This window comes from Panthera pardus, unplaced genomic scaffold, assembly GCF_024362965.1.
Source record: "Panthera pardus isolate Hobbes unplaced genomic scaffold, ASM2436296v1 HiC_scaffold_16, whole genome shotgun sequence".
NCBI lineage: Eukaryota > Metazoa > Chordata > Mammalia > Carnivora > Felidae > Panthera > Panthera pardus.
The window spans coordinates 68,199,664-68,227,651 of NW_026526721.1; the positions used below are offsets into that span (position 1 = coordinate 68,199,664).

Genomic DNA, 27,988 nt, shown 5'->3' on the forward strand with positions numbered 1-27,988 from the left:
TACCTGAGTCTTTACTTTCTCTGTATTTGTCCACAAACTACTATCGCTAGCCAGGAATGCTATTTTAGGCTTACCTGCCTTTTGTTTTTAGTTTCTTGCAGTGCTTTTCTTTCACTCTTTGGTGCTATTTTCTGATTATAAGAATAACAACTTCAACAATGACCCAGTTATTAAGTACCTGCAGTTTCCAGGCACTTTTCTTATGTTATCATTCAATTTTGCAACAGCTCTTTTGCATTGTCCAGGGCAGACACACAACTCACACTAGCTTAAGCAAAAAAAAAAAAAAAAAAAAACGTTCTATGAAGGCTAGGTTGGCTTCTGAGTTAAATGGAGCCAGGGACTCATGTTGTTATCAGGAATATTTCTCTCATTTCTTCCCTCTCTCTCCTTTTGCAGATAGGTATTCTCCATGTATAGGAAAACATTTTACTGCCAGCTGTAGGCATACTTCATTTTAGGTGAGCCAGCCCTCTCCCTCCATGTTTCAGGGAAAGGACTTTATTAGTCTGGCTGTGTTGTGGCCCATTTCTGGAATAGCATTGTGGCCAGAGGGCTGAGGTACTTTTGGTTGGATCCTGGATACATGTCCACCCTTTGGATGAACAGCTTTACCAAAGTCATATAGAATAGGTAGTAGAGCTGGAGAGAATTCCCCGAAGGGAAGGAGAGAAGGGTTGTTGGACAGTTAGCCATTGTAGTACTACCACTGCTTTTTTACAGATGAGGAAACAGACTTAGGGACTTAAGAAACTTAATCACAGTCAGAAAGCCAATAAATGGTATATATGAACCATAGTCTTTTAGCTTCAGCATTCACATTATACTCTGGTAAAAGAATTGCCTCCCTTTACCTTTAACCTCTCTCTTTATAAGGTGCATGTGTAACTCTCCTAATTCTTCTTACTTTTTATGGAGAGAAAAATTAACTAGGGAAGAGAATTAAGTGAAACTTATCCTCCCCCCTCCTGTTTTTGGTTGAGAAATAATGAGGAATAGAGTATGTGTGAAGTCTAAAATTGATGAGCCATGGGGTGCCTGGGTGGCTCCATCAGTTAAGCGTTTGGCTCTTGATTTTGGCTCAGGTCATGATCTCGTAGTTCATAAGATTGAGCCTCACATTGAGCTCTGTGCTGATGGTGTGGAGCCTGCTTGGGATTCTCTCTCTTCTCTCTCTCTGCCCCATCCCTGTTAGTGTGCGCTCGCTCTCTCTCTCTCTCTCTCTCTCTCTCTCTTTCTTTCTCTCTCAAAATATATATATATATATATATATATATATATACACATATTATATATATATAAAACAGCTTTTCAACCACATACATGTTAAGTAGGCTTTTATGAACTGGTTTTGGAACCTCATTTCTCTTACAATACAGTTTTTGTGGAAAAATGAGTTCTAGGTGCCATAAAGTTTTGGGATACCACTGAGAGGTAAATGAGGGATTACCTTTGATTGATTATCTTAAAAAGTCAAGATTTCATTCTTTGTGGTGTGAAGGTGTTAGAGTTAGTGGGAGAGCATGAATCAAGGGATAGATTAACTCTGCAGAAAAGAAAATGAGGGACTTCATAGGCAGATTTTTCTTGCTGTTTGTTTCATCCAAAGTTTGGATGGTGTAATCCTTTGCCCACTTAAAATTCTCTGATTCTCGTTTTGCTTACTGTTATAAGTTGCTATCACCTGGCATGCTGCATATTAATAAATATTTTCTTACATAATGGGTTTAAAATTAGTGACTAAATGGGTCTTTTTAAAAATTTTTTTTAATGTTTATTTATTTTTGAGACAGAGAGAGACAGAGCATGAACGGGGAAGGGTCAGAGAGAGAGGGAAACACAGAATCCGAAGTAGGCTCCAGGCTCTGAGCTGTCAGCACAAAGCCTGACGTGGGGCTCAAACTCACAGACCGTGAGATCATGACCTGAGCCAAAGTCGGACGCTCAACTGACTGAGCCACCCAGGCGCCCCTAAATGGGTCTTTAAAAAAATTTTTTTTTAATGTTTATTTATTTTTGAGAGACAGAGACAGAGGTGTAGAAAGAGAGAGGGAGATGCAGAATCCGAAGCAGGCTCCAAGCTCTGAGCTGTCAGCACAGACCCCAGTGTGGGGCTTGAACCCATGAGCCGAGATCATGACCTGAGCCGAAGTTGGATGCTCAATTGACTGAGCCACCCAGGTGCCCCTAAATGGGTCTTTTATTCATTGGATAATGTATTCATAATTTATCTCTTCACCAGTGGAGGATAATTGAAAGTTGGCCACATAAGAGAGGCCTAAGTGAGAAAAGAAGTTCCTGGTAGAATGCTGCACATGGGAGACACTCAGTGTTACTGAGTTTTCTTTCTGGTTCTTTCTGCTCGCCCAGTGATGGCACAGTCATGCTTTCACTTTATTTCCTATTAGGCATATTTGGTGATAATAAAATCTGTAAGTTATACTCACTTTCATAGTGTCCAACTTACTCTTATATTTAAAAGTTTAAGTGCTTTATTTTAGGGAATGGAATTCAGCATGAAAGGTTCTGTTTCAAAGATAATAATTTTCTTGGGATGCCTGGCTGGATCAGTCGGTGGAGCATGCAAGTCAAGATCCTGGAGCTATGAATTTCACCCCCATGTTGGGTGTAGAAATTACTTTATTTTATTTATTTATTTTTGAGATTACTTTAAAAACATATGTATATATGTATAAAGTTTAAAAAATAATGATCTTCTTACACTTAGCAATTTTAACAGATTAGAGATGGCATGTCCTTCTGGAGAACTTTTCTTCACCCATGAAAGCTATTCACAGGGCAAATGAGGCTACAAAGGATTGACAGATTTTCTATGTGTAATGGTACAATGGTATGTACCATTGTAGGGAATACAAATGTTAATTATTACTGGCTCAATTTATTAATAGTTTGCTATATACATTGTCATTTAGCATGCTACAAAATGCAGTTTTATTTTCTTGTCAGCACCTTATTGCAAGTGCCTTGCAGGCGGAGATTTGGTCTTTGAAATCAGAGTCTGTAGAGTAGAATGCTAGACATATGCATGAGAGGTGCTTTGTATTTGCTGTGGGGAAGACCATTGCTTTCACTCATTGTTTACTTTGGTACATCAGGCCACAGTTGTCCTAATAATGTCAGTGTTTCATTGGTGATGTGTAAAATTTCTTTGACAGTTCATAAATAAAATCAGATACTAGAAAATGCTTAATGTTTAAAACTGCTTATTTTATTGGATTTTAGAAATCACTTGAGGTATGGCCTGCTTGGATACATGACAGAATTAGCTTTTTTTTTGTTTGTTTTTTAAAAAAAAATTTTTTTTAACGTTTATTTATTTTTGAGACAGAGAGAGACAGAGCATGAACGGGGGAGGGTCAGAGAGAGAGGGAGACACAGAATCTGAAACAGGCTCCAGGCTCTGAGCTGTCAGCACAGAGCCCGACGCGGGGCTCGAAATCATGGACCGCGAGATCATGACCTGAGCCGAAGTCGGATGCTTAACCGACTGAGCCACCCAGGCGCCCCCAGAATTAGCTTTTTAATTAAGTGATTGAAAGGGGTAAATACGCCTTATCTGCAGTTTCAACTTTTCTGTCAGCCTTACCTGTTTAAGACACACTTGATCCTAGAAGGCCCTAAAGAAGTTCCTACTGTTGGGAGGAACCAAAGATGTAATGAGCATGGATAAATTCCTTGGCCAGAAGAAAGACAGTTGCTCTAAAGACCAAACCCCATTGGTACCAAAGCCCAGAAATAGAAGGGAAGTAAAAAAGAAATTAGAGCAAAGTAGGAAGAAAACAATGGCAATTTAAAAATTGTGCTCAGGGTGTTGACAGGAAAAATTTTGGTGTGTGTGTGTATTAGTAATGTTCATGATAAGAGGAGAGTAGACCTATCTAACAGATATGTATAGCCATCTGTAGATGAGTAATTCTGCATGGTATCTGAGAACATCTCTGTCTTTAGGGGAATGTTGAAAATTCACTGACCTGAACCCTAGAGCCTTCTTGGAACACTGGAAGAGGAGGTGAAGTTGTACTCTGTTCTGTAAAATTTACTCAAATATTTATTGAGCTTCTGCTTTATGTAGATACTTTGTGTAGACACGGCTGGGCTGTACAATTATATGTGCACAATATGTTGAACAAATTAGTGTGTAAATGAGTGAATGAGTGACGTCATCTTTGCACTCATATATTCACTAATTTTTTGAGCACTTATTGTATCCTAGACACCAAATATTCTAGTTGCTAAGAATACAGTGGTGAACCCTACAGAAATTATCTCTGCTCTTATGGAGCATAGATATTAGTGAAAGAGACATTACAACAAATAAACATATGAATATCTAATTACAAACTGGGCTAGTTACATGGAGAAAAATAACAACTGCTATGATACAACCATAAGGGTGCGATGCATTTAGATTGTGTGCTCTGGGAGGGTCTTTAAGTCCAAGAATGATGAATAGGATCAACCATGTCAGAATTGGAGCCATGATAGAGACGGGGTTGGGTTGGGAGCATTGCAAGTAGGGAAGACAGAATTCATGAAGTTTCTCAGGTTGGAAGTTGGAGGACCGGGAGTAGGTTGGTATCCCTTGGATCTGAAATGACACTAGTGTGGCTGGAATGCAGAGAGGGAGGAGTGGAGTTGCACAGGAAGTAGAGAAGTTGGCAGGGCTTCCTGAATATCCTTGCAATACAAGTTCCCAAATCCTTAAGATTCATTACTTTTAATTAGGGGGGGAAATAGAGATTGATTTGTAGCTTGAAAACATGAAAAAAAAGTTGGTGAGTTGGCACATAATTGGCTCATCTGTAACAGAGGGAAGTTAGTGTTGCATTGGGAAAGAATGTAGGCTTTGGAGTTAGAACTAAGTTCGTCCCTGCTGTGCTTCTTAATGGTTGTTGTGGCCCTGGGTAAGCTACTAAACATCTCTGAGCCTCTGTTTCACCATCTGTAAAATGGAGATAGTGATGTCCCTTTACTGTGAGAATGAAATTAAATCAAATACATATATAAAGCACTTAGCAAAGGGCCTGGTTCAGACTAAATGGTCAGTAAACTATATCTGCTGCTGTTACTACTAATCTTCTTTCTCCTCAAGGCAGAAAGGCAACAGCCAGATTGTAAAATGTGAGCCAAATGAACCTAATGGACATACTAAAGCTTGCACAAACTGACATGCCTGTAGTCATTTTAGACTATATCATATGAGGAGTTATCCGTGAAAGGGTAGGAGTCTTTGAATTTGTCCCCATGATAGTTGAAAAAGCCAGAAAAAATCTTTTGATAACAGAAGATTTGTATGTACTGTTGGAAAACTGGCTTTGCATTTCAAAGAAAAACAATAGCGTAAGAGTAAATTCACTATGAAAAGCCATAATATTATAGAGCACTTTGTAGCCTTTTCAGAGAATATCCTATAATTATAGTAAAATAAAGGCTTGGGAAGAAGGACTCTCTGAAAATGCTGACATAAAATCTTAAAAACAGAGGCTTTCTTTTATTTTACAAGTAATTCTCTAGTTAGCGCAAGCAAGAGAAACCGTTTGGGATAAACTGTCATGTATGTGTCTGTGGTTCACTTTATTATTAATATAGAAATACAGTAAAATTTTACCATAACACAAAAAAATGAAGTCCTATTTTTGAAGGATAATGAAACAATTCCTAGTTAGCTACTTGGGTGTTCTGAGTATGGGGAAGCCAATCATCATTGTGTTTTTATCCCAATTCAGGTTACTGGGGCATTTATTTGAATGCTAGTGACATGTCAAAGAATTTTTACAATGATAGTGAAGATTTCTTGGGAAGAGAAAATTGCTTGGGGAAAACATACTTTGTCCTTTGATTTCGTTATTTCATAGAAAAATGCAATGTGTATGGCTAAACTTTTTTGACTGATCCATAAGAAGAGATAATTTTAGTTTTTGAACATTATCTATATAAAAATAAGAAACTAAAAACTTCTTTGAAGCAATGTGCATTCCAATATTTTCTGTTATGTGCTATTTCAATTTTTTTTTCTTAAAAAAATTTTTTTTTAACGTTTTTATTTATTTTTGAGACAGGGAGAGACAGAGCATGAATGGGGGAGGGTCAGAGAGAGGGAGACGCAGAATCTGAAACAGGCTCCAGGCTCTGAGCTGTCAGCACAGAGCCCGACGCGGGGCTCGAACTCACGGACCGTGAGATCATGACCTGAGCCGAAGTCAGCCGCTTAACCAACTGAGCCACCCAGGTGCCCCTGCTATTTCAATTTTAAAGAAAATATGTAGTTTACTACACTAACTTTATGACCTTTTAACAGTAACAGTTGCAGTTTGAAAAACAGTGCATCAAATGATGGTGTTAAGTGAACTTCAGAAGGGAATTCCAGGTTATTCCAGTAGTAGAACATGAGCACAATTTTTCCAGTGGTATATCCCATGCCATTAATCATAGATGATTAATAGGTGCCAACTCCACATCATTTGGCTGCATGGGATGGTCTTTTAAGAGAGGGTGGAGGGGAGGGAGGGAGGAAACTGTATATGCATGAACTCTCACTGAAGGATACTTAAGAATTTAATAATAATATGAGTTGGGGCACCTGGCTGGTGTGGTTGGTGGAACATGTGGCTCTTGATCTTTGGAGCGTAAGTTCGAGCCCCATGTTGTTTGGGTGTGGAGATTACTTAAAAAAAAAAAATCTTAAAAAAATAACATGAATTGCTTGAGGGATAGAGAACTGGGTATCTTTGGGTGGAGGTAGTGATAAAACACTTTAAATACCGTATTTCATTTTCAGTTTTTAAAAATTTGAGTTACTTGAACATATTTATTCTATAAATATAAATTTAAAATAAATTCTGCTTCTACATTATTAGAGAAAAAAGAGGGTAGGAGGACTCCCATATGGATCAGGGTTTGGCAGTAAAGATTACTGTGATAGATTAACAGTGTTTTTCGCAGGAGTGGGGGGTGGGGGGTACAGCCTTTATGCTCTGTTTGCTGCCCCGATCTAGATGAGTTACACTGAACAGTACTATTAAAGAATGTTAAATTGACTCACTAAGAAGGATTAATTTGTATCCCATTCTCTGCTTATTGTAGGGGGTCGTACCTCTTTAGAAATTTTGTTTTCAGTAGAACATGGCTAATTTGAACATTTCAGTGCTTAAAGTAGACATTTTAAAAAAATTTAACTTAGAAATAATTTCAAATTTACAGAAAAGTTGTATAAAAGAAGAATACAAATAATACCTATTTCCAGATTTACCTTTTGTTAACATTTTAGTCCATTTACTTTATTGTTTTTATCTGCCTACCTATTTATCTGACTTATCTTTGTCTAAGTCATTTGAGATAACTTAAAATACCATGTCCCTTTATTCCTAACTTCTAAGTGTATTTTCTAAGATTAGGGATACACTTCTACTTAACTACGTAACAGTTATCAGCTCTAGTATCAGAGATACCACACTTTACTGCCTGCCTTCCATTTTTATCAGTTGACCCGGCATGTCCTTTATAGCATTCCTTCCCCAACCCCCTTTCCCCACTCCTGCCCTGGCACAGGATCCAGATTAGGGTTACCTAACCCTATTGCATTTAGTTGTGTCTCTTTAGCTTTTGATCAGAAACATTTACATAGTCTTTATGTCTTTTTTATAACATTGAAATTTTTAAAGACTATAGGCCCCCCCTTTTAAATAGAATCTTGATATTCTTTCATGATTAGATTCAGATTATGCGTTCTTGGCTAGAATACTACATACTATATATATAGAGAGAGATATTATAGATATATATATATATATGTATCATATATATATATATCATATACATACATTACATATACACATTTAATACTACGTAGCTGATATGTCTTTCTGAGGATATCACACCTAAAGGCACAGGAGGTCCATCTGCCCATCATTAGTAATGTTGGAATACTCAGTCAAGATGTTGCTAGTGTCTGCTGTATAATAAATATTTTCCCCTTGCAACAAATAAGCAATCAATGGGAAGACATTTTAAAACCATGCAAAATTTCCTACTCCTCACCAAAATTTCCCCCTAGATTCAGCATTCATTGATTGTCCTTCCTTGCCCTACTGTGTTGGTGCAAAATGCTGATTTTTCCAGTTCTAGCACTACCTCCACATTTACTAGTTGGTGCTCAGCATTCTGCTGTAAGCAAGAGTTCTCCTTTCTACCCTATTTATTTTATTTGTTGTTATAAACTCATAAATTACTCTTATTTACCCTGTGGTTCATAATTCATTATGATGTGAAGTAGAACATTGATTGTGGAGTCACTGGATGACTTCAGAAGCTCAGTGACCACCCTGAAATTGTGGTGCCAAGTTTTGTGTTGTTTGCACATCTGAGGAGAGTGTCCATAACTTTAATCGGAATCTCTAGAGTTCTTGATTCGAACAGTATTAGGTTCCACTAGGTTGAATAGTTAAACCTTAAGCTATGTGTAACCCTTGCATATTTGTATATTCTTTCCCCGGCTTTCTACCCCCAATGTTAAATGACTGAAGTGTTAGAATTATAGTGTGTGTCCATCTTTAGGTACAATTACATTTTTTTGGTTTACTGTTTTTAACTGCAACTGAAAGTAAAATTATATTTTGGTTTCTTTAATTTTTTTTGCTAGAATATATAATAAATGTTAATATCTTCATTGCCACTATAGCAGCAGTTTACGGTGTATAGAACCAGTCTTTTGAAGCAACGAATTACTTTGATTTAATTTGAAATTTTAAAACCAATGTTTTTTACACTGTAGTTTTATTAGCTCTCTGGGAGTGAGCTACATGATGTTGTGCACTGAAAATTACCCAAATGTTCTGGCCTTCTCTTTCCTGGATGAGCTTCAGAAGGAGTTCATTACTACTTATAACATGATGAAGACAAATACTGCTGTCAGACCATACTGTTTCATTGAATTTGGTAAGGGCCTGATTTTTTTTCCTTTTCATTGTCCTGTCTCCATCCAGTCATAAGCTATTTTTCATATAATACTGGGGGCCAGGGGAAAAACTCAGAAAATTCTACTACCTTGCTTTTGATAGAATAATTTGACAGAGGGTCTATAAATTATGGCAACTTCTTCATGTAGGTGCCTATTAGAAAAAATTGTGTCTGAGCTGTGGAGAGGATTGTGATTATTGACACATAGAATTAATCCCAGAGGACAATTTTTCAATGAGAAATTTATAAGCCAGAGATTCAAGGTTCTGTGTTTATGTGATAATCTTTTATAGTCTGCTTAATGTAGAATGGAGGTTGGCAAACATTTGCTGGAAAGTACCAGATAGTACATATTTTAAGCTTTAAAGACCATATGGTTTCTGTCACAACTACTCAGCCCTGCCATTGTAGCTTGAAAGCAGCCATAGGCAATACATAAATGAATGAGTATATATTCCAATAAAACTTTATTTACATAAACAGCAGGCTTGATTTGGCCCATGGGCATTAGTTTTACTTGACTCCTGGTGTAGGAGGAAAAGAAGTAAAACCAACTTGTAAATATGAAAGTAAAATTGGAAGATATTTCGAAAATGTCTTTTATTAAATTTATTTTCTTCAAAACATACATCCTAATGGTGTAAGCAGTAAATAAGAAAACAGGTTCGTAAGAACATACAATTTACAGTGTAATGTTCTTATGTAATTACAATTGGTAAATACTGATAAACTTTATATTTTATGAGATATGAAACCCTATAGAAATTAAGACTGATCTAAAATTAAAGAAAGCTGTTTTTGTTTTTTTTTTTGTAAAAATTTAAAATAATTCCGTGAAGTGGATATAATAGTAGAAATGGTCTCACAGTCATTATTTTAGTAAAAGGCGAAAAAAGATTTATACGATCTGAAGAGAAACCAGAGTATCATTATTTTAAATTATTATTTTATTTATAATTATTATTTCTAGAGTGAAAAATGGATGACCCCATGATATATTAACCATTAAACACAAATAATATTAGAATATTCCATGACAAACTGAATAGTTTTGGATAACAAATTAAACTGTTTATCTGCAGAATTTACTCCATTAACATCACACTCTCACACACTTTATTTAATAAACAAATGACTGCAAGGAAATTTATTTTTATTTTACATAGATAACTTCATTCAGAGGACCAAGCAGCGATATAATAATCCCAGGTCTCTTTCAACAAAGATAAAATCTGTCTGACATGCAGATGGGAAATCAAGCTGAGGCCCCCTTATCAAATATCCATGTGTGAACTGGGGTCAGCCAATGGAGTCACATCTGCATTTTCTGTTGACTATAAAGGTGCTGGTAAGATTTCTTCTGGTGAGTTATGGATCTCAATTATTTCATTAAAAAAACAAACTTTAATAAGAACTGAATAACTCTTGAAAATGAATTACTTTTTTTCCTAATATTTTAAAGCAAGTACCTGAGAGAGTATAGACATTTAAAGTAATTCTTTTTCCCAGTGTTTCATACAGTAATCCACCAGATATGTGACTAATCAGGAAAATACTTTTAAATAGCAATCTCAGATGAACTCTAAAGTTTTTCTAGAGATGAATAATTGTAATATGTTAATGTACATGTAAAGTGCTTTGCATTATGTCAAACTGAGTACATTCAAGGCCAGATTTCTTGACTACCACAGAAAATGGGATCATCTACTTAAACCTCCTCTTCCAAATAAGAAATACCATCCTTAACAGTTGTGACAGATTGAAAACTTCTGCTTAAAAATGGAAACCTCATTGTTGTGTAAGGCAGCTTGTGCCATTGTGGAATTTCTTGTTTAAAAAATTCTTCATTATATTTTGAGCTAAAGTCTGTTTCCCTGTAATATTGATCCTGTTTGTCTAAGTTCTGTGACTTTTCCTTGCTTTTTAGCTATACCAGAAAATCACTTCAGAACTTTGAAATCAGCAACTCTGTCTCCTTTCTATCCTATTAGTAAGATCAACTCATATATAATCAGTTTCTTTAGCCTTTTGGCCTGTGACATTTTAAAACCTCCCAACCTGGAAGTTTCCTCTGCATATGCTTTAGTTTGTTAGTATTCTTCAAATGTGGCATTCAGGAATGAACACAACATTTCTTGGGCTGATTAATACAAATTATGGGAGAAAGAGGGATGCACATTTCACTAAAATAATCCACTCAGGAAACAGACCAGAAAACAGACCAGTACTAATAACAAGCCCCAGGAGAGAGGAGGTGGATCAGTATTCAGAGTTGTTACAATTCAGGGTTTTCTAAAATGCCCAGTTTCCAACAAAAAAATTATAAGACATGCAGAGGAAGAGGAAAGTATAATCCATATACTAGGGGGAAAAAAGCAGGCAATAGAAACTGCCTGTGAGACTAATCAGATGTCAGATTTAACAAAGACTTCAAAGTAGGCATTTTAACTATGTTCAAAGAACTAAGGAAATTATGACTAAAGAAGTAAGGAAGGTATAACAATGATGTTTATATCAAATAGACAATATCAATAAAGAGATAGAAATATAAAAAAAAATTTTTAATGTTTAATTTATTTTGAGAGAGACAGAGTTTAAGCGGGAGAGGGACAGAGAGAAGCGGGAGAGGGACAGAGAGAGAGAGGGAGACACAGAATCGGAAACAGGCTCCAGGCTCTGAGCTGTCAACACAGAGCCTGATGCGGGACTGGAACTCACAGACTGTAAGATCATGACCTGAGCCGAAGTTGGACGCCCAACTGACTGAACCACCCAGGTGCCCCAAGAGATAGAAATTTTAAAGAAAAAGAACCAGGAAGAATTTCTGGAATTGAACAATACACCTGAAATAAAAAATTTACTAGTGGGGCTCAAGAGTAGATTTGAACTGGCAGAAGAAAGAATTAGCAGACTTGAAGATAGATCAATAGAGATTATTTAATCTAAAGAAAAGAGAAAAAAGAATGAAGAAAAATGAACCTCAGGAAAATATGGGGCACTTAAGCACACCAACATATGCATGATGGGAGAACCAGGAGAGGAGAGAAATAAAGAAGCAGAAACAGTATTTGAAGAAATAATAGCTAAAAAGTTTCCAAATTTACTCAAAAACGTGCTCCTCCAGGAAGTTCAATGAGTTCCAGATAACCATGCAAGAAATCCACAAATAGATGAATCATATTAAAAATGCTGAAAGACCAGAGCACCTGGGTGGCTCAGTTGGTTAAGCATCTGACTCGATTTCAGCTTGGGTCATGATCTCATGGTTGTAAGATTGAAACCCACCTCCACACTCAGCACACAGCCTGCTTAAGATTCTCTCTCTCCCTTCCTCTGCTCCTCTTCTCTGCTTATCCCCTCTCTCTCTCAAAAACAAAATGCTGGAAGACCAAGACAATGAGAAAATCTTGAAGGCAGCAAGAGAAAAACAACTTTTCACTTATAAGGAACCCCAATGAGATTAACAGCTGACTTCTCAACAGAAACAGTGGAGATCAGAAAGTCACAGGACAGCATGTTCAAAATGCTCAAAGGAACAAAAAAACTATCAGTCAAGAATCCTATGTACGACAAAGCTATCTTTTTGTTGTTGCTGTTTATTGTTTTTGAGAGAGAGTGCACGTGTGCGAGTAAGGGATAGGCAGAGAGAGAGGGAGAGCGAGAATCCCAAGCAAGTTCCATGCTTTTAGCACAGAACGTGACACAGGGCTCAATCTTACGAACTGTGAAATCATGACCTGAGCTGAGATCGAGAGTTGGCCATTCAACCGACTGAGCCACCCAGGCACCCCAGCCAGCAAAGCTATCTTTCAAAAGTAAGGTGAAATAAAGACATTTGCAGATCAGCAGAAGCTGAGAGAATTTTTGCTGGCATACTCAAAAGAAATACTAAAGGAAGTTCTTCAGGCTGAAAGCAGGTGATCTAGACAATAATTTGAATCCACACCAAAAAAAAATCAAAGAGCAATAGTGAAGGTAATTATAAAAGACAGCTATTTTTCTTTTCTCTTTTGTTCACTGGTGTAAAAAGCAATCGTTTAAAACTGTATATAATGTATTATTGAGCCTGTAACATATAGAAATGAAATATATATTTTGCATAATAGCACAGAGGAGGTGGATGGGAGCAAAGGTGCATTAGGCTAAGGAAATGACTCCAGATGGTAATTTGAATACACAGGAACAAATGAAGAAAGCCATAAGTGATAATAATTCATATTAATAAAACTTACAAAAATATAATTGCTGTCCTTAGCTTCTTTGAAAGACATAAAATTATGTAATGTTATGACTATAACAGTGTATTTTGGTGTTTGTAATGTTTATAATACATATATCACAATACCACAGAAAGGGAAGAAAGAGGATAGAGCTATATAGGAGTAATGTTTCGATAGCTCATTGGAATTAAGTTAGTATAAATATTAAGCTGTTTCTGATAAGATGTATATGATAAGTACAAGAGTAGCCACTAAGCAAATCACTCAAAAGATAGTGAAAATCATTAAAAATATTAAAGTAATGCAGTATTCACTTAATGCAAGGTTAGCAGTAAAGGAGAAATAGAGCAAAGGACATGTGACATATAGAAGTAAGTAAAATGGCAGATGTAAATCCTCTATGTCAATAATAACTAATGTGATTGAATTTAAAAGTGTCACTGAATGAAACATTCCAATCAAAAGTTAGATATTATAAAAGTAGATTAGAAAAATAAAAAGAGATTGAAAGTAAAAGGAATAAAAAAGATAACATAATGCAAATAGCAACCAATTGATGGAATGGCTTTTTGATAGTAGACAAAATAGATTTTAAGGCAAAAATTGCTACTGGAGATACAGAAGGACATTTTATAATGATAAATGATTAAGGTATAACAATTATATGTGCATTTAACAACAGAACTCCCAAATACGTGGCGCAAAACCTGCCAGAAATGAAGGGAGAAACAGTTAAACATAGTTGAAGGCTTAATATCCAACTTCCAATAATGGATGGAACTAGGCAGAAGATAAGGAAATAGAAGATTTGAACAACGCCATAAACCAACTGGGTCTAACAACTACAGAACACTCCATTCAACATTAGAAAATACATTTTTTTATATGGTTATTTTTGAGAGAGAGCATGTGTGTGTGGGGGAGAGAGCAAATCCCAAGCAGGCTCTGCACTGTCAGCACAGAGCCCAATGCGGGGCTCAGTCTCACAAACCTGAGATCATAACCTGAGCCGAAATCAAGAATTGGATGCTTAACTAACTGAGTCACCCAGGCACCCCTAAAAAATACATTCTTAATTGCACATGGAACATTCTCCTCTGAGATAGACTTTATGCTGAGCCAATTGAAAAAAAAAACCTTCATAAAATTAACAGGTCAAAGATAATACAGAGCAAGTTCTATAACTACAGTGGAATTAAATTAGAAATTAAGAGCAAAAAAGAATTTTGGAAACTCATAAGTATATGGAAATTAAACAATATATTCCTAAATAATGAATGGATTAAAGAAGAAATCGAAAGGGGGATTTATACTTGGAGATGAATGAAGGTGAAGACACAATATAATAAATCCTGAGATGTTGCTATAAGTTGTACTTAGAGGAAATTTTATAACTATCAATACCTGTATTTTTTAAAAAGGAAGATCTCAAGTGAATACTTTAACCATCTGCCTAAAGATACTGGAAAAAAGAAAAGCAAATTAAACCTAGAATAAGGAGGAGGAAGGAAATAATAAAGATTGGAGCGAAAATGAAAATGAAAAAGAAAATAGGATAGGAAAAATCAATAAAACCAAAAACTGGTACTTTGAAATGATTAACAAAACAAACTTTTAGCTAGATTGACCAATAAAAAAAAAAAAAAAAAGGAAAAAAGAAATTACTGGAACCAGAAATGAAAAAGGACATTTCTTTTGATCTTATAAAGGATTTTAAAGTAACACTGTGAACAGCTGTATGCCAATGAATTAGACAACTTTGATGAAATGGACATATTTCTAGAGATACACTACTGAAACTGACTCAAGAAGAAATAAATAATCTGAATAGACTTAACAAGAAAGGGATTAAATTAGTAATAAATTACTGACAAAACCCTAGGCTGAAATGGCTTCACTGGAGCTTTTTACCAAACAGTTTAAGAATTAACCAATTCTTTACAAATTCTTCCAAAAAAATAGAAGAGTGGGAACACTTTTCAACCCATCTGTGAGGCCAATATTATCCTAATCCCAAACCAGATAAAGATATCACAAGAAAAGAAAACTACAGACTAATATCTCTTATGAATATGGACAGCAGTCCTCTCAACAAATGCTAGCAAACCAAATCCATCAACATACAAAAATGACTATGTACCATGACCAAGTGGGATTAATCCAGCAATGAAAGGTTGGTTTGACATAAAAAATCAGTTAATGTAATACACAACAGTAATAAAATAAAAACCAAAAGCACACGATCATCTCAGTAGATCAAGAAAAAGCATTTGACAAAATCCAACAGACTTTCATTATTAAGAATACTCAACAAACTAGGAATAGAAAGAAACTTCTTCAACCAGATAAAAGGCATCTACAAAAAACCCACAGCTAGACTCATACTTAATGGTGAAAAACTGATGCTTTCTTCTAAGATCAGGAACAAGATAACGATGTCTGCTCTTACTACTCCTATTCAACATGGTACTGGAGGTTCTAGACAGGGCAGTTAAGGAAGGAAAAGGAAGAAAAAAGCATCTGATTGCAAAGGAAGAACTAAAATAACTCTTCATATATGACATGATCTTGAATATAAAGAGTCCTAAAGAAGCCACTGAAAAACTATTAAAACCAGCGGTTTTAGCACGGTTGCAGGATACAAGATCAGTATATAAAAATTGACTGTATTCTGTATGCTACTAATGAACAATCTGAAAATGAAATTAAGAAAATCCGAGCAATTACTGATGAGACAAGACAGATTATACTTTCTATTGTTTGCAATTTAAAAGAAAGAAAATCCCTTACAATAAAACTACAAAACATAGAAATTAAAGAAAATCTAAGTTCATGGAAAGAGGTCCCATGTTCATAGAGTAGAAGACAGTATTGTTAAAAATGGCTGTACGTCTCCAGTTGATTTATAGATTCAGTGAAATCTCTATGAAATAGCTATCTTTTTGGCAGAAATTGACAAGCGGATCCTAAAATTCACTTGGAAATACAAGGGACCAAAAATAGTCAAAATAGCCTTGAAAAAGAACAAAATTGGAAGATTCACACTTCCAAACATACTACCAACCTAGGTAATCAAAACTATGTAGTTCTGGTTTAAGGACAACAAAATAGAATTGAGAGTACAGAAATAAACCCTTAGTTTATGGTCAATTAATTTTTAACAAGGATGCCAGGACAATGGTGAAAGAATAAACTTTACAATTGATGCTGGGACAAGTGGATGTCCACATATAAAGGAATGAAGTTGGACCCCTGCCTCACAAAATATATAAAAACTAACTTAAAAATGGAACAAAGACCTCAATTTAACAGTAAAAACTATAAACCTCTTAGAAGAAAACGTAGATGTAAATTTTTGTGACTTTGTATTAGGCAATGGTTTTTTTTATATTTGACACCAAAAGTGCAATGAAAAAAGAAAAAGTAATTAAGGTGGACTTCATCAAAGTTAAAAATTGTATTTTTCAAAAAGACACTGTCAATAAATTGAAAAGACATTTCACAGACAAATCATATATCTTCTAAAGGATTTGTGTCCAGAATATGTAAATCACACAACAATAAAAAGATAACAGTCCAATTTTAAAATGAGAAAAGGATTTGAATAGATATTTCTACAAAGAAAATGTGCAACTGGCTAATTAACACATGAAAAGATGGTCAACATTATTAGTCATAGTGAAATACAAAGCAAAATGATAGGAGGTACCTCTTCACACCCACCAGATGGCTATAATTTAAAAAAAACCTAACAAGTGTTAGCAAGGATGTGGAGAAATTGGAACCATCCTATATTGCTGGTAGGATTGTGAAATGATGAGCTGCTTTGGAAAATAGTTTGGAAGTTCCTCAAAAAGGTAAACATAGAGTTACCACATGACCTCGCAGTTCTACTCTGAGGTACATACCCCAGAGAGTTGAAAATGTAAGTCTAAATAAAAACGTGTACATGCATATTTATAGCACTATTATTCATAGCAACCAAAAAGTTGAAATATCCAAACATCCATCGGCTGATGAATGAATAAACAAAATATGACATAAGCATGCAACAGAATATTATGGAGGAAAAAAGGAATGAAGTATTGATGCATGGGACAACATGGGTGAACCTTAAAAACATTATGTTAAGTGAAAGAAGCCAGGTACGAAAGGCCACATATTTATAGTTTTATTTATACAAAATGTTCAGAATAGGCAAATCTATAGAGACAGAAAGTAGCTTAGTGGTTGACAGGAGTTGGGAGGGGTACAGGGAAATAGGCAGTGACGACTAATGGTTATGAGATTTCTTTTTGGAGTGATGAAAATTATGGAATTAGATAATGATTGCACGATTCTGTAAATGTACTAAAAACTTGTGAATTATATATACCACTAAAGGGCAAATTTTATTGTATTCAGATAATATTTCAATTTTTAAAATCAATAGTTAATGAGAGTTACTACTTTGAAGACTTCTACTTCCAGTAGTGATGCAGTAGGTAATTCAGACCAATAGTTTCACAAAATACATGTAGGAAAGCTGAGTGGAATGTATATATTCTATATAATATGTAGGTCTAATATGATACAGAATTTAAAATATAATCTTCCTGAAGTCTTTGGAGATCCAACAAGATTACTAAGAATTACTGGTGGAAGTCTAAAGAGATGAACTTAATGTTTGGAGCTACTTTTACCAATTCTAGAGGGAACAGCTGATAGCCACCCAAGACTAGGGAGACAGGGATTAGAAAGCAGGACCCACCAAGCTGATGAACCTTATGAGCAACCTCCAGCTTTTGGTGTGGACCTTGGATGTCAGTGCTCTAGGAATGTGAGTAGACAGGAAGATGAAGTAGACAGGCTTTTTATCAGGACTGCAGCTTAGTCTTGAATCATACTGGTCTTTAAAATTGGATTTAGCAGATTCCATAGTGATGTGCTCCAAAGATCCTGGCAGAAGCAAACAAGTACCTTTCCTAGAATAGTCACATAAACTTCAGATTGTATCTACAACAGTATTTTGAAAATAGAGTGTTTGGTAAACAGTGAAGTAACCAGGCATAAATAACCAGGCACTTGGAGAGATTAGGCTACATGAACATGAACAATTAAACACACACACACACACACACACACACACACACACACACACACACAGTCTCATAGGAGTCATGGAAGTCAGAGGACAACTTAATGATATCTTCCAAAGGATAAAAGAAAATAACTGCAAATGTGGAATTCTGTGCTTGACAAAAATATACTGAAAGAATGAAGGGGCAAGAGTGGATATCCTTTCAGTGTTCCTGATCTTACCAATTTATATAACTGCTTTTTATCAGGTTGAGAAAATTCTCGTATATTCCCAGTTTGATAAGTGGTTTATATCAGGAAGTTGTATTTTGTCAAATGCTTTGTCTACATTTATTGAAATGGTTATATGATTTTTCTTCTTAAAGTCTTTATGTGGTAAATTACATTGATTGCTTTTCAAATGTTAGACCAACCTTGCATTTTTGTGATAAAACCCCACTTGGTCATGATATATTACCATTTTTATATATTTGTCAGATTCAATCTGCTAAAATATTTTAAGTTTATTTATTTTGAGAGAGAGAGAGCATGAGCAAGTAGGGGAGGGGCAAAGAGAGAGGAAGAGAGAGAATCCCAAGGAGGCTCTGCACAGAGACATGGGTCTTGAATCCACAAACTGTAAGAGCAGGACCTGAGCTGAAACCAAGAGTCGGGGGCTTAACTGACTGAGCCACCCAGGTGCTCCCCAATTTTGTAAAATCTTAAGATATTTTGGTGCCTCAATTTGCTAAAATATTTTACATTTATTTTCCTGAGGGAATTGGTTTGTGGTTTTCCTTTTTTGTAATTGTCTAGTTTTACTGTCAGGATAAAATTGGCCTCAGGGTAAATTGAGAGGCATTCCCTCTTCAATTTTTTTGGGAAAGGTTTCTGTAGAAATTTTATTTCTTTTTTGTTCAGTATGTGGAAAGAAGCCTTTTGAGCCTCTGGTTTTCTTTGAGGAAAGGCTTTTAGCTACAAACGAATTTTTTTTTTTTTTTTGATGGATGTAGGGTTATTCAAGTTACCTATTTCTCCTTAAGTGAGTTTTAGTAGTTTATTTCTTTGAAGAAATCTGTCCATCTCAGATGCCAACTTTTTTGGCATGAAGTTAGTATTCTCTTATCCCTGTAATGTCTGTAGAATTGTAGTTTACAACCATTCCCGTTTATGATGTTGGAAATTTTTGTCTTCTGCATTTTTCTTCTGATCATTCTTATTAGAGTTTAGCATTTTTATATTCTCAAAACACCACCTTTTGGTTTCATTGACTTTTTATTGTTTTTGTTTTTTATTTAATTGGCTTTAATCTGATTTTTATTACTTCCTGTCTTCTTAGGGTTTAATATGCTCTTCTTTTTCTAGGTTCTTAAGGTAGAAGTTGAGGTTATTTTTTTTTTTAAGTTGAGGTTATTTTTTATTTGAAATCTTATTTCTTTTCTAATAGGCATTTAGTAGTATATATTTCCCTCTAAATATTGTTTTAGCTGCAGTCATAAATTTTAATATATTGTATTTTCACCTTCATTCTGTTTAAAATGATTTTTGATTTCCCTTTTGATTGCTTTTATGATCCATGGGTTATTTAGAAAAGTGTTATATAATTTTAAGTATTTAGAGCTTTTCCAGACATCTTTTATTTTTTAATTTCTAACTTCATTGTGGTCAGATAACAAATTTTGTATGATTTTAATCCCTTTAATTTATTGAGACTTGTTTTGCTCTCTCAGAATGTGTTCTATTTTGGCCATTTTTCTGTGTTATGTGTTGAAAAGAATGTGTATAATTGTAGGGTGGAGTGTTCTATAAGTGTCATAAAGATCAAGTTGGTTGATACTGTTCAAATCTTTTGTATGCTTTCTGATTTTCTGTCTACTTCTCTCAATTACTGAAAAAATTGTGTTGAAATGTCTGACTAGATTTGTGCATTTATATCTTTCTCCTTTTAGGTCTGTCAGTTTTTATTTTATATATTTTATAGCTTGTTAAATAGGATTGTTCTTTTGGTGCATAGACTTGAAATGACCTTTATTCCTAGTAATAATCTTAATTCTGCAATCTGTTTTATTAATACAGCCATTCTAACTTCTTTTTTAAGTGTTGGAATGATTTATCTTTTTCTGTCATTTTTCTTTTAACCACTGTGTCTTTTCTATTTACAGTGATTTCTTGTAGGTATTATTTAGTTGGGTCTGTCGGGAAAAAATCCAGGTTGATCATATCTGCTTTTTATTTAGGTGTTTAGACCACTTAAATTTAATGTGATGGTGATGATGATGATGATGATGATTTTAATAATGTGATTATTGATGTGGTTGTATTTAAACCTACCATCTTGGCTATTTTCTTTTTATCCAGACTGGTTTTGGTCATCTTTCTCTTTTTCTGCCTATTTTTTGATCCATTTTCTGTTCTGTATTGACTTATACCTCTTTGTTTCATTTGTTTTTACAGTTGCTTTGGGGTTTATAGAATATATCTGATATTTTGTGGTAGGGCCACTAGGTTTAAGCCAGGAACTACTTCTCAAATTGAAAACAGTTTTTTGTTTTTTGTTTTTCTTGGGGTTTTTTGTTGGTTGGTTGGTTTGTTTTTTTGCTTACAGGCCATGTCATTGCTTCAAAACCCAGGGACCTTTTTTATGATTCTTTCTTCCCAAATTTGCTATAGAATTAAAACATTGTCTCTTCTTTTTATATTTTGGACACCATTAGATAACATGAGGCCTAAGGACTGAGTGGCAAAGTGTCCTGTAATGCAGTCTCAATCTTTCTGTTGCTTTGGCTCTCCTCAACCATTTTCATTCAGTGAACATGTTGGAGCAGTGTACCCAAGTCTAGTAATATTGCTTTTGAAAACTAGAAATGCATACTCAGCAGTGTATCTTTTCTTAGTGGTGTGGGTTGCACGGTGCAACTTAATCTTTACTTTCACTATAACCTAGACTTTTAACCACCAGGAACTTGACTGAAAGCGGTAGGCTTCTATAATTTTATTATTTTCCACACTTTGGCATACATGTATCATCCCAGGGTATCTAACCTAAGGCATAAACTATCTTTTCTTCAGATCCTATCAGCTTGGGGTCATCAACAAAGTGAGCCAATATAATGTTATATGAGGTGTTAAATGTTGGGTCCTTGTTCAGGGTGCCTGGGTGGCTCAGTCAGTTGAGCATCTGACTTCGGCTCAGTTCATGATCTTGTGGTTTGTGAGTTCGAGCCCCACGTCAGGCTCCATGCTGACAGCTCGGAGCCTGGAGCCTGCTTCGGATTCTCTGTCTCCCTCTCTCTCTGCTCCTCCCCTGCTCACACGCTGTCTCTCTCTCAAAAATAAATACTAAAAAAAAATTAAAAAAAAAAAAAAAGATGTTGGGTCCTTGTAGGCCAAGAGTCAACAGATTTTTTTCTGTAAGTGACCAGATAGCAAATATTTTAGGTTTTACAGGCTAAATGGTCTCTGTTGCAACTACTCCACTCTACTAGTATAGTACAAAAACAACCGTAGTCATTATGTAAAAGAACAGGTGAAGCTGTGTTGCAGTAAGGCTTTGTTTGCACAAATAGGTGGTGGGTTAGATTTGGCCTGTGGGTCATAGTTTGCCAACTCCTGCTATAGACTAATCTCTGGCTCAGAGTTGATATAACCTAGTGGCAATATAGTGAATATACTGCTATCTCTATCAAGTAAAAGCAAAAATGATTCTGATTTTCTTTTAATTAGGATAGAGAGAAAAGTGTTAGCAAATTAGTACCTACATGTTATGAAATTAATTGATCCATATGGAGACTGTGTCTGGAAAAGCATGCAGTTGGAACCCACAGTAATAGGTTGTCATCCTCTAAGACACTTCCATTTTGGAGCCTTCAACTGGAGTAAATAGGTGTGTAGTAGGAATCACCATCTATGCATATATTAAGAAGCCTTGGATGATGACACGGATTTCTACAGTTACTTTAGGGAATAACATTTTGATCAGGTTTGGGTAGGGGAAGCTCCAAGACTTATGTTGGCCTTTCTTTCTCTAAAGGTTTAATTCCATAGGTCTGGCAGTCAATGTTACTGCCTGAATATCTGTACATTAATGTACACACTCAGGATCTAGAAGATCAATTTTTTTTTTCAATATATGAAGTTTATTGTCAAATTGGTTTCCATACAACACCCAGTGCTCATCCCAAACGGTGCCCTCCTCAATACCCATCACCCACCCTCCCCTCCCTCCCACCCCCCATCAACCCTCAGTTTGTTCTCAGTTTTTAACAGTTTCTTATGCTTAGGCTCTCTCCCACTCTAACCTCTTTTTTTTTTTTCCTTCCCCTCCCCCATGGTCTTCTGTTAAGTTTCTCAGGATCCACATAAGAGTGAAATCATATGCTATCTGTCTTTCTCTGTATGGCTTATTTCACTTAGCATCACACTCTCCAGTTCCATCCACGTTCCTACAAAAGGCCATATTTCATTCTTTCTCATTGCCACGTAGTACTCCATTGTGTATATAAACCACAATTTCTTTATCCATTCATCAGTTGATGGACATTTAGGCTGTTTCCATAATTTGGCTGTTGTTGAGAGTGCTGCTATAAACATTGGGGTACAAGTGCCCCTATGCATCAGTACTCCTGTATCCCTTGGGTAAATTCCTAGCAGTGCTATTGCTGGATCATAGGGTAGGTCTATTTTTAATTTTTTGAGGAACCTCCACACTGTTTTCCAGAGTGGCTGCACCAATTTGCATTCCCACCAACAGTGCAAGAGGGTTCCTGTTGCTCCACATCCTCTCCAGCATCTATAGTCTCCTGATTTGTTCATTTTGGCCACTCTGACTGGTGTGAGGTGATATCTGAGTGTGGTTTTGATTTGTATTTCCCTAATGAGGAGTGACATTGAGCATCTTTTCATGTGCCTGTTGGCCATTTGGATGTCTTCTTTAGAGAAGTGTCTATTCATGTTTTCTTCCCATTTCTTCACTGGGTTCTTTGTTTTTTGGGTGTGGAGTTTGGTGAGCTCTTTATAGATTTTGGATACTAGCCCTTTGTCCGATATGTCATTTGCAAATATCTTTTCCCATTCCGTTGGTTGCCTTTTAGTTTTGTTGGTTGTTTCCTTTGCTGTGCAGAAGCTTTTTATCTTCATAAGGTCCCAGTAGTTCAATTTTGCTTTTAATTCCCTTGCCTTTGGGGATGTGTCCCGTAAGAAATTGCTACGGCTGAGGTCAGAGAGGTCTTTTCCTGCTTTCTCCTCTAGGGTTTTGATGGTTTCCTGTCTCACATTCAGGTCCTTTATCCATTTTGAGTTTATTTTTGTGAATGGTGTAAGAAAGTGGTCTAGTTTCAATCTTCTGCGTGTTGCTGTCCAGTTCTCCCAGCACCATTTGTTAAAGAGACTGTCTTTTTTCCATTGGATATTCTTTCCTGCTTTGCCAAAGATTAGTTGGCCATACATTTGTGGGTCTAGTTCTGGGGTTTCCATTCTATTCCAGTGGTCTGTGTGTCTGTTTTTGTGCCAATACCATGCTGTCTTGATGATGACAGCTTTGTAGTAGAGGCTAAAGTCTGGGATTGTGATGCCTCCTGCTTTGGTCTTCTTCTTCAAAATTATTTTGGCTATTCGGGGCCTTTTGTGGTTCCATATGAATTTTAGGATTGCTTGTTCTAGTTTCGAGAAGAATGCTGGTGCAATTTTGATTGGGATTGCATTGAATGTGTAGATAGCTTTGGGTAGTATTGACATTTTGACAATATTTATTCTTCCAATCCATGAGCACGGAATGTTTTTCCATTTCTTTATATTAGAAGAGCAACTTTTAATTTAGGATAGGGGTCCATCCAAGTTGACCTACCAAAAGACAGATTATGAAAAAGTCCATGTATTGCTTGACTTCTGTAAGTCCCCACTTTAACCTGAAGACTGTAATGGTATCCTGGATCACCAGACAGCAGACACTTGAAAAACGGGGGGAATCTGGGATTTGATATTGTTCTAAGAAAGAGAAGTTTTTTTATTAGAGTAATACACAATTAGAACTTATTTTAATATTAACATAAAGTTTTCTTTTAATCCAGACCAAGCCTGCATAATATTTTCTGTAGTCTCTGAGTTTAAGTATGTTTTCCTATTTTAGCTTTTTTGTTTTCCTAAATAAAATTATTTACTTTATTTTGGAATCTGGTTAATAGTTATTTGACAGACATTACTTTTCAGGTCTTTTTCTCTGTTACATTTTGATTTCTTGACTTTTTTCTCTTTCTGACCTTTTGACTCCTCTTCCAACAGTCTAGCGTGAATTTTTTTCTATATTATTATTTTCTGAAGTCTACATATACTCGATCACAGGGTCAATATGTTAAGTTAAATACCATGTCATACTTTTACCTTTTTTGTTTTCTTTTTGAAACATTTTATTATGGAAAAAATTTAAACATATACAAAGTAAACAGAATGGTATAATGAACTCTTAGGTACTCATCACCCAGCTATAACTGTATCAGCATTTTGCCATTCTTGTTTCATCTGTATCTCCATCCACTCTGCACTCATCTACTTGATAATATATTTCTGTGGTTCTTTAAGGGAAATTAGCACATACTAAAATGCACAAATCTTTGTCATGTGGTTTAGATACACAGATATATTTGTGTAAACCACACTCTGTTTTAAAGTAGAGATTTTATTATTCAGGTATGAAAGGTCAACAGATCAGAAGACATCTGCCACTGAAAAGGTAGTTTGTTATACTCCAGTCCCAGGAGAAGGGTGCATACTACACCAGGGACCACGTGGGGAAGTGTTAGTGTTGGTCAGGAGGTAAAGGAGTGGGAGGAAAATGTGAGCAAGAGCCTCTTTTGTGTTTTCCCCAGGAAGGACCTGGAGGGGCAAGTTTAGGATTGGCTAGTTTCAATACTTCTAGCAGGCTCTGGGACATAGGGCTGTTCTTAGTTGTCTGATACTAAGGGGATGATTTGGCAGGGGAATAGTGGACCTGAGTGTGAGAGCCCCATAGAGGAGATAAAGTGTGGGCTGTGCATTAGGGAGTTTGCTTTTGAAAAGCACTCTTGCAGGTAAGTTGTTTGCTATCTCTAGGGATTAGGCCATCCTTTAGGTTCAGCAAGGCCCCAAGATATCAAAGCATCAGAAATACAGAATATGATAAAAAACCTAATACATACCCCATCACAATATAGAACATTTCCATCTCCCCATGAAGGTCCTTCCTGTCTCTTCCAAATCTCTGCCCCCGCCCCCCCCCCCAGACAACCATTGTTTGGATTTTTTACACTCAAGTTATTTTTAGTTTTGTTTGCTCTAGAACTTTATATAAAGAAGATTATATAGTATGACTCCTGTGTTCAGCTTCTTTTAGTACAGTGTCATACAGTATGTCTCTGTAGTTTGATCCTTTTTATTGCTGAGTAGTAGTCATTGTATGAACGTGCCACAATCTGTTTATTCATTCTCCTGCTGATGGACATTCACTTGTTTCCACTTTGGGATTATAAAGCTATTACAGACATCATCTTTTGTTGACAGGTTTTCATTTGTTTTGAATAAATATTAGCAGTGGAGCTTGCATGCATACACCAATAAGTAAAATAGGAGAGAAAATGTGATACACGTTCCAAGGGAGATCAACAGAGGGAAATAGGAAGTACCACTTTTAGGCCCTGGGGCCTTGAAGGACATGCAGGCTTTTGACACACAATGATAAGAAAGGGCCTCACTGATGAAAAGAAAAGTGTGTTTTTAATACCATAAAGTTAGTCTCATTCAGTCATAATTTAGCAATAAGTTATGCTCATTTAGATGGAACCGACCTGAAATTTCTCTTGAATGTTCCCAAACCTGTTTCTCCAGATATTTGGGGCATCATTGAATGACTGTACCTCCTGAACTTTGTCCTTGCTCAAAGAATAGGCACTGTGGTATTATGATGAGGTTTGAAGGTTAGAATGGTACCATCTTTTTGAATCTTCATAATGACTGTTCTGGTATTCTCTTTCATCATTTTTCCTTTCTCTTGACTCTTCTGCGTCCTTTTCACTGAATTTTTTCATTCCACCTATAAATGTATTAAAATCTCCCTTTTCCACCCCATTACAGAGGAAAAATAGTTATTTCTCAGTCCTAGTATATCTGTCAAGCTGTCATCCTGTTAAACTGCAGTAGCATTCACCTAATGCTTCCATCTCTTATCATCAACAGTTATTTAACCTCTTGCAGTCTGAATTTTGTCTTCAACCGCTCCTCTGAAACTTTTTTAAAGTGTCAGCAACCTTAGTCAATAAATCTAATAATCTTTTTATCTTTTTGAGTTCAGACTGTCTTTGATCTGTCCATAGGCATTGTTTCCATATCTTTCTTCCAGATGTTCTCCCCTTCCTAGGCTTCATTAAGCTCTTTCCTCCTCTTGTTCTTCTACATCTGTCTTGCCTGACTCCTCTTCCTCTTGGTAAAGGTAGTGTTTACCAAGGATTTGCCTTTGGCCTACTTTCTTTAGTAATCTCACCCCAACCCTTACTTTCAGAGGCAGACCTCATTTGTTTCTCCAGCTCCACTACTGTTCCATTCTTCCCTTGCTTGTGAAACATGCCTCATTATCACTACAAGTTTGAGATCTTTAAAATGTCTCCATTCTTTTTTTTTAAAGCTTTTTCTTTTTTATTTTTTTTAATGTTTACATATTTTTGAGAGAGAGGCAGAGCATGAGCAGGGGAGGGGCAGAGAGACAGAAGGAAACGCAGAATCCGAAGCAGGCTCCAGGCTCTGAGCTGTCAGCACAGAGCCTGACATGGGGCTCAAACTCACGGACCGTGAGATCATGACCTGAGCCGAGGATGAATGCATAACCGACTGAGACACCTAGGCACCCCACAGTGTCTCCATTCTTGATCAAACCTGAGTTTCTTCTGGTGGGTTTGTTGGTAGCACCCTCATCTTTCCAATCATCCACACTTAAAACCTTGACATTTTCTTTAATTTTTTCCCTTTTGTTCCCCATATCTAATTAGTTGCTATATCTACTAATTTTAACCCCTGTAATATATAATATTACTTACCTCTTTCTTCTTCATTCCTGTTGTCATTATCCTAATTTAGGCCCTTATTTCAGTCAGTCTTTTACAATGACTCTCTAATGAACTTCCTAAGGTGGATTTGTAGAAAGAGCATAGGCTTTGCAGTCTTACAGATAGACCCAAGTGCTAATTGTGAAGATGACACTTACTAGCTGTCTGACTTATAGCAAATTATTTAACTTCCATTTACTGATGAGAAAATTCAGACACCAAGTTAGTCATTCCTGCCTTATGAACACTGCATTTTGAAGGATAAGTGGGACGATGTGTACCTAGTGAGAAAGCACTGAAAAAATAGTCTTCCTGCTTTTAATCTCTACAATCCATTAATAGATTAATATTCTTTAAGCATAGCTTTAATCATATCAGTCTTTTACTCTTCAGTGTTTCCCCATTGTCTAACTTGCTCATAATTTTTAGCCTCGTATTTCCAAATGTCTGTAAATTTGCTTCAATCTCCCTTTCTGACCTTATTTCTTCCTACTCTTCATAAACATCATTTTAAGCCAAACAAAACCACTAGGAATGCCCAATGGCAAAGTGGTTAAGAGAATGCGTTGTATAGTCAGGCCACCTGGATTTACATCCCAATTCATTTACTTACTTTGGGCAAATTACTGAATCTCCCTAAAGCTTAGTTTCCTGTCTGAAAAGAACAGG

The 27,988-nt window shown here is 36.0% G+C and overlaps 1 protein-coding gene across 1 annotated transcript in view; it reads left to right on the forward strand.

Moving 5' to 3' along the window:
- SEC22A (SEC22 homolog A, vesicle trafficking protein) overlaps positions 1-27,988 on the forward strand; it is a 75,995-nt gene that overhangs the window by 11,047 nt on the left and 36,960 nt on the right. Inside the window, 4 exon segments of the mRNA XM_019448595.1 lie at positions 8,792-8,955; positions 10,143-10,204; positions 10,206-10,226; positions 10,228-10,339. Coding sequence (XP_019304140.1) covers positions 8,792-8,955; positions 10,143-10,204; positions 10,206-10,226; positions 10,228-10,339 — 359 coding nt within the window.